At 37.9% G+C, this 16610-nt stretch overlaps 2 protein-coding genes across 3 annotated transcripts in view; one reads left to right on the top strand and one right to left on the bottom strand.

Annotated features, from left to right (window-relative positions):
* Nucleotides 1-40: 40 nt before the first annotated feature.
* On the top strand, nt 41-5599 carry LOC111332908 (uncharacterized). 2 transcript variants are annotated; one of them, XM_022938381.2, is made up of 4 exons: nt 41-438; nt 1716-1775; nt 3309-3400; nt 4828-5599. In XM_022938381.2, exons 3-4 carry the CDS (start codon nt 3325-3327, stop codon nt 5268-5270), a joined length of 519 nt encoding a protein of 172 aa, XP_022794116.2. In that variant the 5' UTR covers nt 41-438; nt 1716-1775; nt 3309-3324; the 3' UTR covers nt 5271-5599. The 2 variants fall into 2 exon arrangements, with proteins under 2 accessions (XP_022794116.2, XP_088587720.1); XM_088731594.1 differs by lacking the exon at nt 1716-1775.
* Nucleotides 5600-8556: 2957 nt separating this feature from the next.
* LOC111332907 (E3 ubiquitin-protein ligase TRAIP) overlaps nt 8557-16610 on the bottom strand; it is a 13063-nt gene continuing 5009 nt past the window's right edge. Inside the window, exons 7-14 of the mRNA XM_022938380.2 lie at nt 13308-13384; nt 12814-12908; nt 12371-12478; nt 11700-11787; nt 10744-10833; nt 10257-10345; nt 9581-9718; nt 8557-9156 (exon numbers count right to left, since the gene is read on the bottom strand). Of these exons, the coding sequence (XP_022794115.2) occupies nt 8859-9156; nt 9581-9718; nt 10257-10345; nt 10744-10833; nt 11700-11787; nt 12371-12478; nt 12814-12908; nt 13308-13384 (983 nt within the window). The 3' untranslated portion in view covers nt 8557-8858. The remainder of the gene's footprint in view (nt 9157-9580; nt 9719-10256; nt 10346-10743; nt 10834-11699; nt 11788-12370; nt 12479-12813; nt 12909-13307; nt 13385-16610) is intronic.

Raw genomic sequence — 16610 nt, 5'->3', positions numbered from 1 at the left:
AAACTTTACAGGTCAGCGGTAATACAAATCTAGCAAACCTCGGTCACACAGTTGTGAAAATATCTCAATGATGATACAGAGCTATTAACCAAAAGAAACGACGGAGTCACTCAAGTACTTAAGCTACAGTTAAAGAGCTCTTTCTTTGAAAGGCTAACTCAGCCCCAAAGACTTTTCGCCCCTTACTATCAAACCGCCAGTGCTCTGTTTCTACTGAGATTGACTATACATTCTATACATTGAAAACAAACATCAGATATTTCAAGCATGGCGTAGTCCATAGAGCTCTGACATAAGAAACATGTATTTCTTTACCAAAAGAATTTAAGATCCTTCACGTAACTGATTTGATGAACAGTTTAGAATGGAATGCTAAACTACCCTGCATTGGTCGGTCTGGTTGAGTCAAGGTGGAAGATTTTGAAGTTCTTAAAGAACGTGAGTTGCCTCAATCTTTTCTTTGAAAAGCTCTTTTCCCTTTTTTATTCTTCGCATAAGTGTCTCAGATTTCTTATTTTATCACAGTCAATTCTTAAACATATCGACCTAAGAGCGTAAAAACGTGAAACAATACCTTGGTCAACTTGAACGCGAGATCATTCAAACTATCACTACAATCCAGCTCGTGGGATGTCACCGGTAACTTGGTTTGAATTTCTCAGCGAGTCTTGGCGACATTGTTTGTGCTGACCATCCTACTTGTTATCATATGCAGGTGTATTTTACACTGAATAGCCCGTAACGTAGATTTCCTAAGTACTACAAAGCTTCTGGATGGAGAAACAAAGTCTGTTGGAAGGAACATCTAGTTTCGTGCTATATTATGGTCGTCACATGTACGTCTCGAATTAAGTTTGACGCGTAAAACATGTAACTCATTGAAAACGTGCTGCATAAACAGTGGTCATCCTGTTGTGATGGAGTCGGCTCTCTGATTTTGGAAGTTTTCATTTGAATTTGGGCTGTTCGGTTTATTTTCAAAGATACTGGTTCCATCTAATTCGCGTTTGCTTTCGAACTCTTCCGTCTGTCTATTTTTAGGCAGGTTTGTGAGATTTTGGACTCTTTCTGTCTGATTTAGAGAGGTCTCTTTAAATTTCAGGCAGTTCTGTTTAATTTGAAATGGTTCGCTTAACTCATGTGGTTCTGTCCTATCAAGCTGGACGCTTTCACCCCCTCCGTCCGATCATAGTTTTGGACGGTTTCGCCTAGTTTCATACGGTTCCCTATAATTTCAGGCAGTTTCGTCGAGTTTTTAGCTGATCTTAAAAAATTCTAGACGGTTCCAGCTAATGATTGAAATGACTCCGTCTGATTTCTGAGGTGTTATTCTCGAGTCATATATAACTTGTTTTAGGAAAGCTTTTGTCACCTGTTGGCCTTTTACCTGGTACTTTCAACCCCATTGATTAATTAATTGTTTTCAACAAATTCTGTGTATCGCAAATTCAGATCTGAAGTAAGCAGTTTATATTTTCTGAGCAATTGAACTGTTGTTGTTATTGTTGTTTTTTGTTTTTGTTTTTTTCATTTTCTTTCTTTTATTTAACTACTTGTGTTTCTCAGCGTAATTCATTCCCATTTTCAGATTCTAGTTTAAGCCACGTAGGGTGTGCTTGTGGAAATTAGACACGAAGTTCTTTCTGATTGGTCGAAATTTTGATATATTGAAAGGAATATTTGTCTTTCATTATTTGTTTACCTCTTTTAAACAGCAGGACATTGTTAACAATATCATACCATAGCTTTTATTTACCGACAAGGTAACAGTGGAGGTAAGTGTTTCATTGTTTCGTTACCTTAGCAGAATCAGTCACTGAGAACAAGAAATGTTTGTCATACGTTAGGAACCTCTGTTACTCACGATTCCCAGAGATAAAGAAAGTTATGCTAACGAATGTCGACATTTCTTCATTTGTAACATGGTTCAATCTATTAAATCTTTGGTTTGTAACGCTTCATCGTGTTTATCTGCACTTTGCCCAATAGAAGACAACCCATTACAGACTTGTCATTAAACGATCGGCCCACGCAAACGACAAGACTTATTCCCTTCGTCGACATTCTACACGTGGATTATCTAACAACACTATTTTTTTCTTGGTTTCTGCGGCTAGACTACTAAGAACACTTGTTGCATAATTGCTCTTTGATCTTATTTTCTCTGACTTCCAACACAGTATTAAAGAGATCAACCGACAGGTTGTGCGTGGCAACTATGCTATATGTTCTCTCCTTACAGGTGTATTCATATCTTGTATAAGAGCTTTTATTAGCTATTCCCGTGTCCTTTCGTTGTAAACTGATTGACGAGACCACTTAAACAAAGTGCTGCAAACTTTTGGTCTTTTCTCGTAACCAACAAATTGTTAGTGTCGCTCTCATATGGTATATTTAGATCCTTAGGTTACAATAGGTAAATTCTGTTAGGTCTAGGATAAGTTAGTTCTTCAATTAAATGACGAGGAGCCATCTTTTCTGGCAAGGCTTACTGGCAAATTCTGCGTTTTAGTAATGTGACCCATAAAATCCTCTGCTAAAGTTTAAGTTGCATTGAAACCTTTCTTTCACAAGTTGATTTTCTTTGGGTTAGAGTTGAAGATCTGAGAGAAAGAGATCTCTTTCATTTTGTTTTGTTTGAGGAATATTGTCGAGAGAATTTGCCTCTTGGATTGTAAATTACATAAATGGTGAGGAAAGACCAGTTTTATCGAGAAAGTTCGCCACCCCACAAAAGAATATATGTAAACGTGTTTCACGAGAAAAATCGATATCGCACGAACAAGGGACCAATCTTGGTACGGATAACGAGTGAATAAGTGTCAACTTGGAGATCACAATTCAGATGGAGAGTTTTTCTTGATGTGCGCGGTCAATTATCAGTACTTCGTGAAATTTTTTTCACCATAGATCTTTTATATTTCTCACACAGTCAATAAACCATTTCAAATCTACCGTCAGAATATCAGAATAAAACGAGTCGAAAGTTAGACTTGAAATTAGAAATTAAATTAAGTTTAATTACCGACCTGTGTCATTTAATGGTGTACAAAAATTTCCCTCGGCATCCCAAAATAAAAATCTACTTCATGAATAAACGTAATCCCCTGATATATGTCGTAAATTAAAACTTTAAAAAATACATGTTCCGCTCCATACTTCTCCAACAAGTTTTCTTAATTTCTGCTGCGTCAAAATAGCCGTACCTTTTCTTATCTTCGGTTTTGTCACAATGCTGACCAGTTTGGCTTAAACATTTGACAAGACAAAATTGATATAACGTGTAATTATTTTTCTTGAATCAACAGAATCAAGAAAGATATCATGAAGGTCTCAAATGTTTTGCTTTTTTGTTGTGTGTTGATTTCATCTCTACAATGCTGTTCGTCAAGGCCCCATGGTAAGTAAACATTTCAGTTCTGCTAAAATCATAGGAAAATAACATGTTATTGTAAAAGGAGAATTATATTGTGTATCAGAAATGATATCCTTCTACAATTTGTTCTTGCATCATTTGCTTGGAAAATCCCTGATTCATCACAAACGAATAACCGATAAGCGAACCAGTGGAAGCAAGTCCGCTTCTGGCGCCGATCTTTACTCCATTTGCTGCATTTTCTAATATGTAATAATCATAGTGACCTTGATCACTTTAATTAGCAAAAGATAACAAGACTTGATTTTTGCATGACATCTTTGAGAACTTTAAAGTTTTCACTTTAAATAGCAAAAGATGCCAAGACCTGATCTCTGCATGATAACTTCGAGAACTTAAAAGTTCTTTTAGTGGGTAATACAAAGCGAATTTGTGTTCTGAGTTAGCGACCCAAGCGATCAAGATGGGCCCATCCTGCGCACTTGGGTTTGCCCGCTTTGATCCCGCGCAAGAAAACAAGTTCGTGGAGCGGAATTACAAAACTCGTAACTTTTGTACAATGTCAGTGATAAGGTCGCAAAAAACGGCAGAGGACGTGAGTCAAAACAAAGAAAACGTAAACGACCCTCGTGGGTTTATTGCGTTTCGAACACGCCGGTTGGCTTTCTCCCCTGGCTCCGAAAACAAGTCATTCTTGTTTCTTATCAAGCGAAATCTTTTTGTCATATAATAAATCTTTTATAGACCAAACTTGTGCGGTCAAGATGGCTGGATATTAGCCTCATTCCTTTTTTGCGTATTTATGGACTTCGTCATCGTCTCGATCCATAAAAACGCAAAAAAGAACTCAGCAAATATCCAGCCATCTTAATCTCACGCTTGGTAAATAACCCATGTATAGCGCGTGAAGTTAACATGATAACCCATTATCTACAGCTAATACTGGGTTATCATGGCGAGTTCGACGTCTTCCTAGTTTTCAAGCCCCTCGTCGGTATCGTGTTCTCAAGTTTTTGCAAACTCAGAGAGAATTGTCTTATTTTGCAGATTGTTTGTAAAATGTGTAATAAAAGAATTATTTAGTTCAGTTTTCGTATGATATCATGATTATGAAACTTCGTGTCTGTCACGGTTGTCTGCTTCAGCCTTCGGCTTCGTCAGATAACTCAGACTTCGTCATTGATAAATCATGATATCATGCTCAACCTCATCGAACAATTACTTATTGATAATATTTCCGAGTCGTGCAACGCTATGTTTTGTTATTTTGTCGATAGTGTATTTTAGATACTGTCTCCCAACCCTTCATTGAGATGATTTTGTCTACCAACGAGTTTTGGCCGTTGGCCTTTTACATTGATCAGCAAAATGCATTTTATATGAAATTGCGCAATGGTGAAAGCATTTCCAGTATTTTTTTATGGTGACCTCTTTTTTATCTTTCAATCCAGACAAAGACTCAATTAATTCAGGAAATCCTGCAGAATCTGGAGCTTCTGAAGAATCTGGTAAAGGCCAAGAAAAAAGGCGAAGAAGCTTGTTTGATTCTGAGGAGACAGGGACACAAGCCGAATCAGGGGAATCTGCTGAATCCGGGGAATCCGGCGAGTCCGGGGAATCTGCTGAATCCGGGGAGTCGGCTGAATCCGGAGAATCCGGCGAGTCCGGGGAGTCCGCTGAATCTGGGGAATCTGGCGAATCTGGGGAATCTGGCGAGTCCGGGGAATCTGCTGAATCCGGGGAGTCGGCTGAATCCGGAGAATCCGGCGAGTCAGGGGAATCCGCTGAATCTGGGGAATCTGGGGAATCTGGGGAATCTGGCGAGTCCGAGGAATCTGCTGAATCTGGAGAATCCTTAGAATCTGGTGAATCTGGAGAGTTCACTTATGAATAAAATCAAAGTTATTTTTGAAACTCCCTTCATCTCAACCTACAATAATGCTTCCATTTACACTAAGCGCACAATATTTCTATCATTTTATAACAGGGTATCGAAAATTATTAATTTTTTTCTGCAAGTTTTTTACACAGGGCTCGCGTTCAGCTCTCTAGCTAGACCATCATGTTTTATCTCTGAGGTTATTGATTATGGTCTATTTTGTAAATTCAAGTTACAAATTCGAAGAAGTTTTACAACGCATGCTCACTCTGAAATAGCAGGTGCAGAATTTTCCCAGATAAGCCTGGTCAACAATAAAAATAAACTAACTTTGTTGCAATTTACGGAGTCTTTGAGTGGAATTCAGTAGACCCGGAGATCATGTTCAGAGCAGGGGGCTGGGAGCAGAACGGTGGAAAAAGGTTAGAATCACTTTTGTGGCAATTTTAAAATCCGTGGTAGCTTGACCAAAGGTTCCAATCTGGTGAATCCGTTGGATCATAACAAGAACAATTTAATGGTAATACCATTAATCGTCCTTGAAAACTGAGTTTAAGCCGAAATGCTTACTTTAAGAAACTTATTGCAATTCATTTAAGAAATGCATATTGGAAAGGAAGGAAATTTGGAAACGCAATCATAAAACGTATGTTGGAGCGCACTCTGAGAGAGAGTTTTGAGTGACCTCTTGGGTAGTGTTACCAGTTACATTTTTAAAGGACGTTCGCGAAATGCGTTGGCGAAAAAATCCTTTGAACGCTTTCCAGAATTTTCCTCTCACTATGCGTTTTCCAGAGCTATCTTCATAAAATACTCCTTGTAAAATACGTTCCCAAATTCCTCTAAGAGAACGCGTTCCTCTTTAATTAATTCAACCGCGCAGTTTTGTCGCTACTCCTGGTTGCATTATCCTCCATCTTCTTCAATATATAAACGTGTTTTCCCGTCTTTATTAGTTGCTCACTCAACCCTTATTGATTTGACTCATCAGTTTGTTTTGTTTGTATTTTATTTCTTGTTAAAGTATCTCGGAAACAGTTCGTAACCGAACTCATCAATTTATGACCTGTATGGCCCCTCACCTCAACTGCTCGTTCTTTTTAACCCCCCCGTATTGGGACGGTCATGTTAAAACGCAGACTGCAGACCATGCAGACTGTGCAGACCGGGGAATTTTTGGTTACTTACTACTTCACCCTTCGATACAGTACACCCATGATTATTTAACAAATGGTAAACACCACAGCGTACACTATTGAGTTATGGATGCACGCGGGAGGTTGCTAAGCACGAAAGAAGCGTAAGAGTCGCTCGAGGCGATAGCCGAGAGCGACTCTAGCTTCTTGAGTGCTTAGCAAACCTCCCAAGTGCATCCATAACTCAATAGTGTACGGTGTGGTGTTTACCATTTGTTTTATAACATAACATTGATACATTGTAGCTAAAGAGTTCCCGTTTATTTAACAAATCTTACGTGACCAGAAAAAACAAGCGCGCGCGGAAAAAGAGTCTTTGCATTTGCTCACGTCAGCAGCGTACACCCATGGGCAAATTGGGGATGCTAAATTGACCAATCAGAGCGCGCGCTTTACTTTGGTTATGTTATAAATATATATATATTTACTTATTGTTACAACAGGGAAGGTTTCGTCGCCAACAGATAAGTGCCGACTACTTGTTTTACTCTAGACTTGGCCATTTTGGGGTCTTAAATAAAGAGTCTGACTCGCACACACTATAGTCCTGATTACATCTAACTTTATTTGCTAAATCAAAGTGCCTATATATTGGTGGCTAGTTTTTACGTGATTAGATATGCGAGGGAAGGCATGTAGTTCAGTTCCTTTCTGGTAAGCACCTTAATTCGAACGTGAGCATAATGCTTTGTTGTACCCTAATTACCTACGTAAATCCTGCCCTGTTAAGATTACACTTTGCACATTTTTGCATGTTACAAGGATCATATTTCTGTTTTACAACAACCTAGTACTTGATCTATTCTTAAACCTAGGATGACAGGTCACGTTTCAATGCGCTGGGGTCACGCGGGTGTTACGAAAACGAAGACCCTCGAAGACCTAAGACCCGGTCTTAGTTTTCGTAGTACGAAAACGAAGACCCTGTAAACAGAAAACCGTAGAAATTACAAGTTAAACACACATTAAACAGCAACAACGCTTAGTAATATAATACATTACACTTCACGTGTTTCTTCCCATTATTTTACTGCCAGTACTACTGGCCCGTCTTGCCTGTTCTGTTTCGCTATGCGAGCCAATTTGGTGTTGATATTCTCGAGGGTTTCCTCGGGTAAACTTACCACACATATTATTCTGGAACACCAGGCAGAATTCGAATGCTAGCCGCCTTTGATTTATAGTTAGCATTCCGTGACAGAATAACAAAGAACAGGCTCAGACTATTTTGTAATAGCACAAGCCCAATGAACGCGTTCTGTACAGGAAATGACTCTTAGGCCTGTCAATAAATAACCTATGTCAACTGTATTTCGTAGCTAAAATAGATTCTGACGGTCGTTAAGCCTTCTCTGCTGTAAAATTCTTGTTAAAAAGTGTGCAATTCTTTTGGCTAATGCAGGGTCTTCGTTTTCGTAGTACGAAACTACATGCCTTCCCTCGCATATCTAATCACGTAAAAACTAGCCACCAATATATAGGCACTTTGATTTAGCAAATAAAGTTAGATGTAATCAGGACTAGAATGTGAGCGAGTCAGACTCTTCGTTGAGGACCCCAAAACCGGCCAAGTCTAGAGTAAAACAAGCAGTCGGCACGATCTGGTGGCCACAAAACCTTCCCTGTTGTAAATAAGTAAATCATGGGTGTAATGTATGACAGGGTGAAGTAGCAAGTAACCAAAAATTACCCCGTCAGCACACGGTCTGCAGTCTGCGTTTTAACATGACCGCCGGACAAGGCCGTAAGGTGCAACGACCGGAGGTCATATGAAAAACTGTTCTTTGCCCGAGTCAGGTAGGACTTGACGAGAAAATATGTCTCTCTGCCATGCATTACGGACCTCACTGCGGCCCTTCCACGCATTCTTTAATCCGTACTTTTTGACTGAATGGGAGGGCAGTACGAGAAGACATTTGGGTCGTGACGTACGGACCGTAGGCGAGTGGGGCCGTAGGAGTTTGTCTTCTCATGATCTTTCAGCAAACATGACATCATTTGGTACGATGAATATATGAAGTTCATACGTATGACATCATTTGCTTTAAGCAACAATTCCAGTAAAAGGCCCTAACCTAACTACAACAAGTGAATAGTCTGATCCATAAGATACAGGTAGTTTTGATGTGAAGCCTTAAATACATTTCAAAGAAAAATTTTCAAGAACTCAATAAGCACTACCAAAGTGAGTGACTAACAAGACTACAAACTGCCCAGAAAAAAAAAGGATTTGCATACTAAGGTCTTCAAAAATTGAGCACACTAAAAGGGAATGTATGTAATACATTTTTATGTGTTCTCCTGAACAATCCCCAGGGTAACAAAATCTGCATAAATTTATCAAAGCAAATAATTGTGAACAGAATCTGTAATAAATAACTGTTATCACTGAGTAGCTATCTTTAATTTAAGAATTTAAATTCAGGTTCATAACAGGAAGGGGAGGGTCAGCCACTCTCATGAGATTGGAAGATTTGATATATTTAGAAATGCCATTGGGTCTTGCCACTTTACGTGATGCTGTCTTGATTGGTCTTGATGGAGCAAGGAACTTTGTATGTCCACCCAGTCCATTATAACCCTGTCTGAACACAGACCCTCCTGCTGGTTTTGGGACCTTCTTAGGCTGTTGTTGAGCTGGCTTCAAAACTGTGTGACTGGGTGGAGAGGTTAGGCTTGTTGTCTTCACCAGGGACAAACCCACTCTGTAAAGAAGATTAACATATCAACATTTTATTCCCAGGAGCCAATACCACATGCATCCCCTATACTGAATTAGAGTGTGCACTGAAGTCCCCCACTGGTTTCAATATAACGATTTGGTACAATTGGCTTCTTTAGAATAGCAGGCAGGTGGTTTTGAAGGCCTGAGGAGCCTCTCTTTCCTAAAGAGGTCTAGGTTCTCCTAGGAACCACTGCTCCTGCAGTTGAGCTTTGAAGTCTAACCAAGTTCATGTTGCTTTGTTGTTCCTCAGAGTCAACTACTTTGAACAAATTTGAAGAGAATTACCTGTACATGTATATTAGGGGTACAATAATGTTTGTGTAAAGGCTTCAAACAGGTTAGGCAGTGCACTGCAAGTAAGTAGACCTACTTGCTAAAATGATCTAAAGTCTAGATTTCCTTACTCTTCTGCAATGTTCCTCAGTTCACTGTTGCCATCAAAACCTTTTGGCTTTGGGGATGGTGTCTCTGCTATAACAATATTTTCCAAATCCTCTTCAGTACAGCTCAGCCTCGGCCTCTTAATATCCATTGGTGCTGGACTACATAGAACATAAATATGCAACATTTAATTTTTTTCATATTTGACTGTCTTCTGCTGCTTTTGTGACCTCATTGCCAACATTGCCCAAGTGCTATGAACTTTTAAGTCCACTCCATGCATCCTTTTTCTTATGCACAATCAAAGTGGGTAATCCCAAGCAGGCAATATAGATGCATTTGGCTTGCTCAGGTAGCCAATCAGAACACAGGATTTACTTTCCTTTATCTTGCCCACTATTGCTGCCAGCTGTATAGCAAATATGAGTAATTGACCTAGCTCGGGTAACCAATCAGAACACAGGCGCTTCATCTTGGCTGCAGGCAGAGCTAGCTATATAATGTACTAATGAGTTTTGCTGATATCTACAGTAAGTGTAAAGGGCCATTGGCTTGTCAGCTTTGCTGTTTTGCATTATGTGAATACCTTATCGTTTAAATGAAATTCTAAACAATTGTCCAACATTTTTTTTTTAAAATGTATCTAGTTAGTCAATAATAATTGTCTTGCAAGATACTCTTGCCATCTTGTGGACATACCTCTCCCTTATGAGGCGACCAATGGCACTACTCCGTGGACTAGGGGATGAAAATGCTCTCTCCATTGCTGTTAGCTTATTCTTGTAACTCTGTATAATGGTGGAAAGACCAATTAAAGATTCAAGTGTGGAAGACCAATTAAGATTCAAGTGTGGAAAACTCTTATCAATTCCAAGAAAGGTCATTAATTCGAACTTCTCAGGGGTAGCTGGTAAGCACAGTTCTCATGTGCCAAGGCAGGCAAAAACTGTATCTTTTTGCTCTTTTCTCTAAACAACAAAGTCTAATGCGAATGATATAACTTACCACACAGCTACTTTACAAGAAAATTGTAGAATATCAATGCAGAGTATCTACTTAAAACAGAACATTATTTTTTCAAAACCCAAGATTACCATGAAACAGAAATGCTCACAAACTGTAAATATGTTTGCAACATTCATTCATTTCTTGTATCTTTAAGTCCTACTAAGTCTATGGAACTTACAGCATTTTCTTTTTCAAGTTTTTGGATGTCTTCCTCTGCCATCTTAAGATTATCTTTCATTTTTGTCAACTCAATTTCCTTGTAAGCTGCCTTTGATATAATTACAAAAAAAAATTCAAATGTGTAATTACCCACTGAATCTCCTGAAAATAGCAAATTGGTATAAGTTGCCATGCCTGAGTAACAGAATGATTTAGAATAGTAATTTAAAGAACAACAATGAAAATTTTCAAGGAAGAAGAGTGAGCAGGCATTGTCAACCACCTCAAGATTGTGGCTTCAGAGTTTTCCAAAAGAATGAGGCTAATATCCAACCATCTTGACTGAACAAACTTGGTTAATGAAGGATTTCTTATATTGCAAAAAGATTTCACTTTAATAAGAATTAGGAATGACTTGTCTATTTCGAGAGCCTGGAAAGAACGCCTACTGTGTTTGTAGCACAACAAACTCACGAGAGTTGTTTCTGTTTTCTTAGTTTTGACTATCTTCTGCCACTTTTTGCGTTTCCATCACCGAAATTGTCCAAGAATTGTGAACATAGTTCTAATTCTATCTTTTTCATGCACGGGATCAATGCGGGCAATCCTGAGCGGGCAAGATGGGCCCATCTTGCCCACTCTGGTAGCCAATCAGAACACAGGATTCACTTCACCTTGCCTATGGGCACTGCAAGTGATATAATAAGAAAGTGTATCAAACTCTTCAGTAATCGATGATGAAATAAAAATACATAAAATATTTATCTAGAACAAATTTGAGAGTATAAGAGCTGAGACATATTACTGCATGATCAATGAAACAAGAGATGGAAAAGGGAAAATGACTAAATCCCATTTTGAGCAAGAACATTTTCCCAGTCCAATATGCAGGGAGATGTTCACTGAAGTTCAGTTTTCTTCACTTCTGGCTACAATTTCTACCGACTAAATTTCAAAATTCATTTAATCTATTACCTCATTTTTTACCATAATGTTTTCTTTTCTAACTTTCTCTGTTGTATCTATGGCCTGCTTGCATTTCAACTTTTTTTCCTCTAGTTTCCTGTTATGATGCACAAATCCCCAAAAAGAAACAAAGTATGTTAAGTGAGAGCATGACAGTCTCAAATGTGACTATAATTATAACTACCATTGCATTCTTGCCTTGTGATAGAGGTATATCCTGGAGCCATACTTGGTTATCTGATATGTATCATTAAATGTTTAACATAGATGGAACTTTAAAGAATGATAACAATGCTATTTGATGTCCATGTAATCTTCAACAATATTAGACTATGAGCTCAAGATTTCAACTGGATGAAGGCAAAATTACACCTATCAGGAGCAAATTCTCTGATTGTTTAATGTATACAGATTCACTTGTCTATTAGTTCAAACTTTAAAACAAGGCAAGCTCCTGTTTTTATAGAACAATAATACAAATTGGTCATGCCACTTGCACTCAAAATTTACAAAACCAATTTATAGCAAGCAGCATACTAGCCTGAAATAGAGGCATCCACACTATAATCTGGCAACCTACAGAGTATACTTACCATAATAATTATGCTTTTTCCCCTTCCCTCTGACTCCCTTCTTAAGTCCAAGATAACAGCTCCAGATGAATAAATAATAATTATTACCTTTTTAGTGTGATAAGTTGAAGGATGACTTCCGGGAACGACTTAGCATCTAACTGCTGCAACATGTCCTCGGCTTCACTTGTATGTTCCTCTATTAATATTTTCATGCTATAAAAAGCAACAGACATCATTATAGCATTCAATGTTGTAAAATGCAAGCCTCCAACCAGGTCTAGTTATTACAGGGTAAGATACTCATTGCACATTGCATAAAATACTCAGTAAACAACTTCTCTAAAATGAGAGGTAGAAAGGAATCCTGTTCTGGAAATCCCCTTTAATATGCCAAAAATTTAAAGAGTGCAATAACAATGTTAAGTTGCAAATATATATTTTGAAATTTTCTGGACCATTCAATGCCAAGAATAGTTTTACAAAAAGTACAAAAAGTAATTAAATTACAATTTGTGATCAACAAGCAACTTTCTGTTTGCTGTACTTACCGTTTAAATTTTGAAAACTCTGTTCTTAGTTGAGTGGCTTCACTCTGTGCAACTGCAAGTTCTCTTTCTTTTTCCTTCATATACCTCAGTTGCTTCTGTTTCATGATCACAAATTTGACAAGAACATTTTCAGATGTGAAAATGAAAAATTGTTGAATTAAGAGGACCGAGTTGTCTATTTAGTAAGCTTGAGCCTGGACTGTGCATCTTGTGTTGTATCAATATCAGCACATCTAAAGCCTCTTACAACATGTGTAAAAGGATTAGGTGAAAGTAAATCAACAGATTTGTTGAGAGTTAGGGATTAACTGATTATTCGATGCTAATGGTAAACAATAAATGGAAAAATGCAAGTGAGTTACTTGACACTTTGATACTTCTGAGTATCTGCAAGAAAATGTTCATTTAAAATAAAACACAAACAAACAGTTTCATATTCTTAAGTGGTTTCCAACAGTTTTAGGCCTGCTCTCATCATTATTATTCCTGGATACCTTGAGTCCAGCAGAAGTTGATTTTTCTATTTGAAGTCTCTTCTCGTACTGTTTCCTTAATTCCTCCAGATAAGAATCTTCAACATTAAAAAATGAAAAATGTTTTGGTCACCTGTATGGTGGCCCATGCGTGCCATAGGAAAAAGCTGTAGAGCCACAGTGAATTAATTTATTTTTTCCAAAAATTTTTATATTTATTTAATTTTTTTTATTATTTATTTTTTAATTTTTTCTATTCTTTTTTTTAGTTTCTTTTTTATTTCTTTTTATATTTTTTTTGGATAATTTTTATTTTTTTTATTAGTTATCTTTATTTTTTACAAAGAAAAATTAATATGGCCTATGAGTGCCATGGTAAAAAAATAATAAAAATAAAAAAAATTAGTATGGCCTACGAGTGCCATAGTAAAAAAAAAAAAAAAAAAAAGAAAAAAGAAAGAAAGAAAAAAGAGAGTATGGCCTATTAGTGCCATAGTAAAAGCTAAAAAAAAAAAAAAGGCTCATGGCCTAGATGTGCCATAGACCAGAATGCATTTCGATTCCAAAATGGCGGAGGTAAGGATCAGAAACAGCGATTGGGAAGATGACATCGATTTAAAAAACAACCTAGCTAAGTTTGTCTGTCTGAATTTAAAGAGAACAGAAATACTGGACTTGATGAGAAAAGATTATCCTATGTACGCATGGAGCCTTAGAAGTCTGGCACCCCGAATTCAATATTTTGGAATTCAATTTACCTTTCGGAATTGTTGAAACATTGTAGAACCAGAACCTGAATTAAGTCCTGAATTTTTTCAATTTCTTAAAGCCAAGACCCAGACCTATTTGATGATGGGTGGCTCTCTTGTTTTACGTCAAAAGTAGGAGGCTAGGAAGAGGAGATCTCCTCACTTTGATTGGAGTTTAAAGTCAGACAGCAGTGCAAAGGCAGATAATTTTTCCTGTGGTTGCACTAGCCCTGCCACATCAATGCTGTGACTCACAATAATTAAATTTAATTATAACACTACTAGCAGACCGTGGGGGAAGTGATTGACTAATCATATGCTTCATGGGTGGGGAGAGTAAGCGGTTGCTCTTTTTGGACTTCGCTGTCCAGAGACTTATTACAGGCACCTTGTGTGAAATCCACACATATATATATATTTTCAGAGTTATCTTGATCTTGGTCAGTATTATCAGCAGAGGCTGAAAAAAACACCACCTCCAACAATATTGTTAAATGTCAACAACTTGGATTATTATTTGAGAGGAAAATTGAAAGGACAAAAAGTAACACAACAACAATACTTTTTAATTTGAACACCATTTCATGGCAAATGTAATGATGGTGATATTCAATTATGCCAATTCATTACTTTCGACCAACTTCAACAGCACCACAGGATTCATTTCTTTGCCCACTATAGACCTTAACACATTGTTTAGCAAATCACATGGATTCAACAGAAACATTCTTTTCTACTAGTTTTCACAGTTTTAGATATTTTTCCCCCTGAAAAACATAATTGAGTGATCAAAGTTGAAACTTTAACTCTAATTCTTTAACACCAAAACTCAACATAAAAACTTTTCCCCACCCTAATTTCCACACTTGTCATGATTGAACAGCATTACTAATATAAGGAGAAATGAGATGTTGGTCACTCTTAGGGAACATAACAGTTGAGATGTTGACGTGTTCTACATGTATATTGAATCCATTGTAGTTAACATGTCAACAATTTTTAATTAATTAATCAATTAATTTCAATGTTCATTATAACTAAAACTTTAACTTGCTGGCAAAACACCAGATTGCAACAGTAACACACAAAATTGCTCAACAGTGCAAAATAAGTCTGATGTGGCATACCAAAAAAGTGAGCATTTTTCCACCTGCATAAAGTGGGAGCTGACAGAACTGGTTGGACAGCAGCTGACTAAATCTGCCTTAATTTGGACAATGTTTTAGTTATCCTCTTCATGAACCACTTGATCCAGTTTAAGTAACAGGCAGTATTTGTTACATGTGTGTTTGCTAAGAAACTCCTCGATCGCTGTTGTTTATAGATTTCCAGAACAAAACAGAATCGTATCGTCTCTAGCCATCAGCGTCGAACTTGCTATCTCTGGATCGCAAAGTGCATAATTTACACCTTGTATGTCTACAATCATCAGTTGTTTTGCTGATGCAACGTAGCTATAATGGACAAAGCTTTCAGCTTTCATGCTTAGTTCGCTTCCCTCACCAAAGATGTTACCAGTGTTGTTAATGTACTTTTGAAATGTCCCATTCAAGTAACTCTGCAGGGCTACAAACTCGCTATTGCGCATCCCAAGATATACTTTGGTGTAGCTGAAAGTTTGTCCAAATTCTGCAGGTGCATCCAGGCCAAATTTCATGGCAAAATTTCGTGCTAGGGAGTTCATCTTCCTCGTGTGATTCTCAATGCTAAAAAAAAACTTTTCCACTTCCTTGGCTTGCTCTTTCTTAAATTTCTTGAGGACATACTTATCTCCAGGCTGCAATCTACCAGCTATAACTGTGGCTTCATAAGCATCTCTGAATGCCCCGCTGGAAAATTTCTCCTTGCTCAGAGAGACTTTTACTTCGAATGGGGGTAGCCATTCCCTTGATTTCAAGTCAAACTGTTCCAGTTCTACAGTTACAGCGTGAACTTTGGGTTGTATAAGCTTCCCAATTTGAAGCATGGCACTAAGTGGAACAGAAGCAGGAATTTTAGAAGGCGCTGGTAGCGCTAGTGAGCACCTTACCTGCTCTAACTTCACAGGGTTTGCAGCAGCTCTATTTCTTGTGTTTTCTCGTGAAAGATCGCACTCTTCATTCGACTTGGGGATAAAACGAATATGAAGGACCTTCCAATTCGTTATCATGGTGACATCCATAAATGATGGCCCTCTTTCTCCAGCAAGCAAGTTGCATTCCATTTCCAGCTAACTGAAACGGTTTTTGCACGCCGTCTTGATGTTGCTCAACGTTGGCTCACAACCAAGTGGTACTATCGTTAGCGGCCTGATGCATGAGTATTTCTGGCACTTCCCTTTCACTGTTGAAGGTAGCCTTTGGACTGTTATATAATCCATACTGCCACTGAATTCCCCCGTCATTGTGCTTGCCCATCCGTTTGTTGGACATTTTTTCTCTGTATTTGTCCCACTTGGGATTCTGTTTTCTCTTGGACTTGATTTTCACAACTCACAGCTCAGATGACAACATGGAGGACCCAGCGTGTTGAGATTCACTTGCAATGCATTCTGGTTTATGGCACATCTAGGCCGTGAGCTTTTTTTTTTTTTTTA

The sequence above is a fragment of the Stylophora pistillata genome, chromosome 8 (genome assembly GCF_964205215.1).
Source record: "Stylophora pistillata chromosome 8, jaStyPist1.2, whole genome shotgun sequence".
Classification (NCBI taxonomy): domain Eukaryota; kingdom Metazoa; phylum Cnidaria; class Anthozoa; order Scleractinia; family Pocilloporidae; genus Stylophora; species Stylophora pistillata.
The sequence above is the reverse complement of the archived record's forward strand: the minus strand, read 5'-3'. Positions and strand labels throughout refer to the sequence as shown.

What these genes read in the sequence shown, in the direction of transcription:
- LOC111332908 (XM_088731594.1), top strand. Translation starts at nt 3,325, where the DNA reads ATGAAGGTCTCAAATGTTTTGCTTTTTTGTTGTGTGTTGATTTCATCT. An exon ending in CTGTTCGTCAAGGCCCCATG is followed by an intron (nt 3,401 to 4,827) that starts GTAAGTAAACAT and finishes CTTTCAATCCAG; the next exon opens with ACAAAGACTCAATTAATTCA.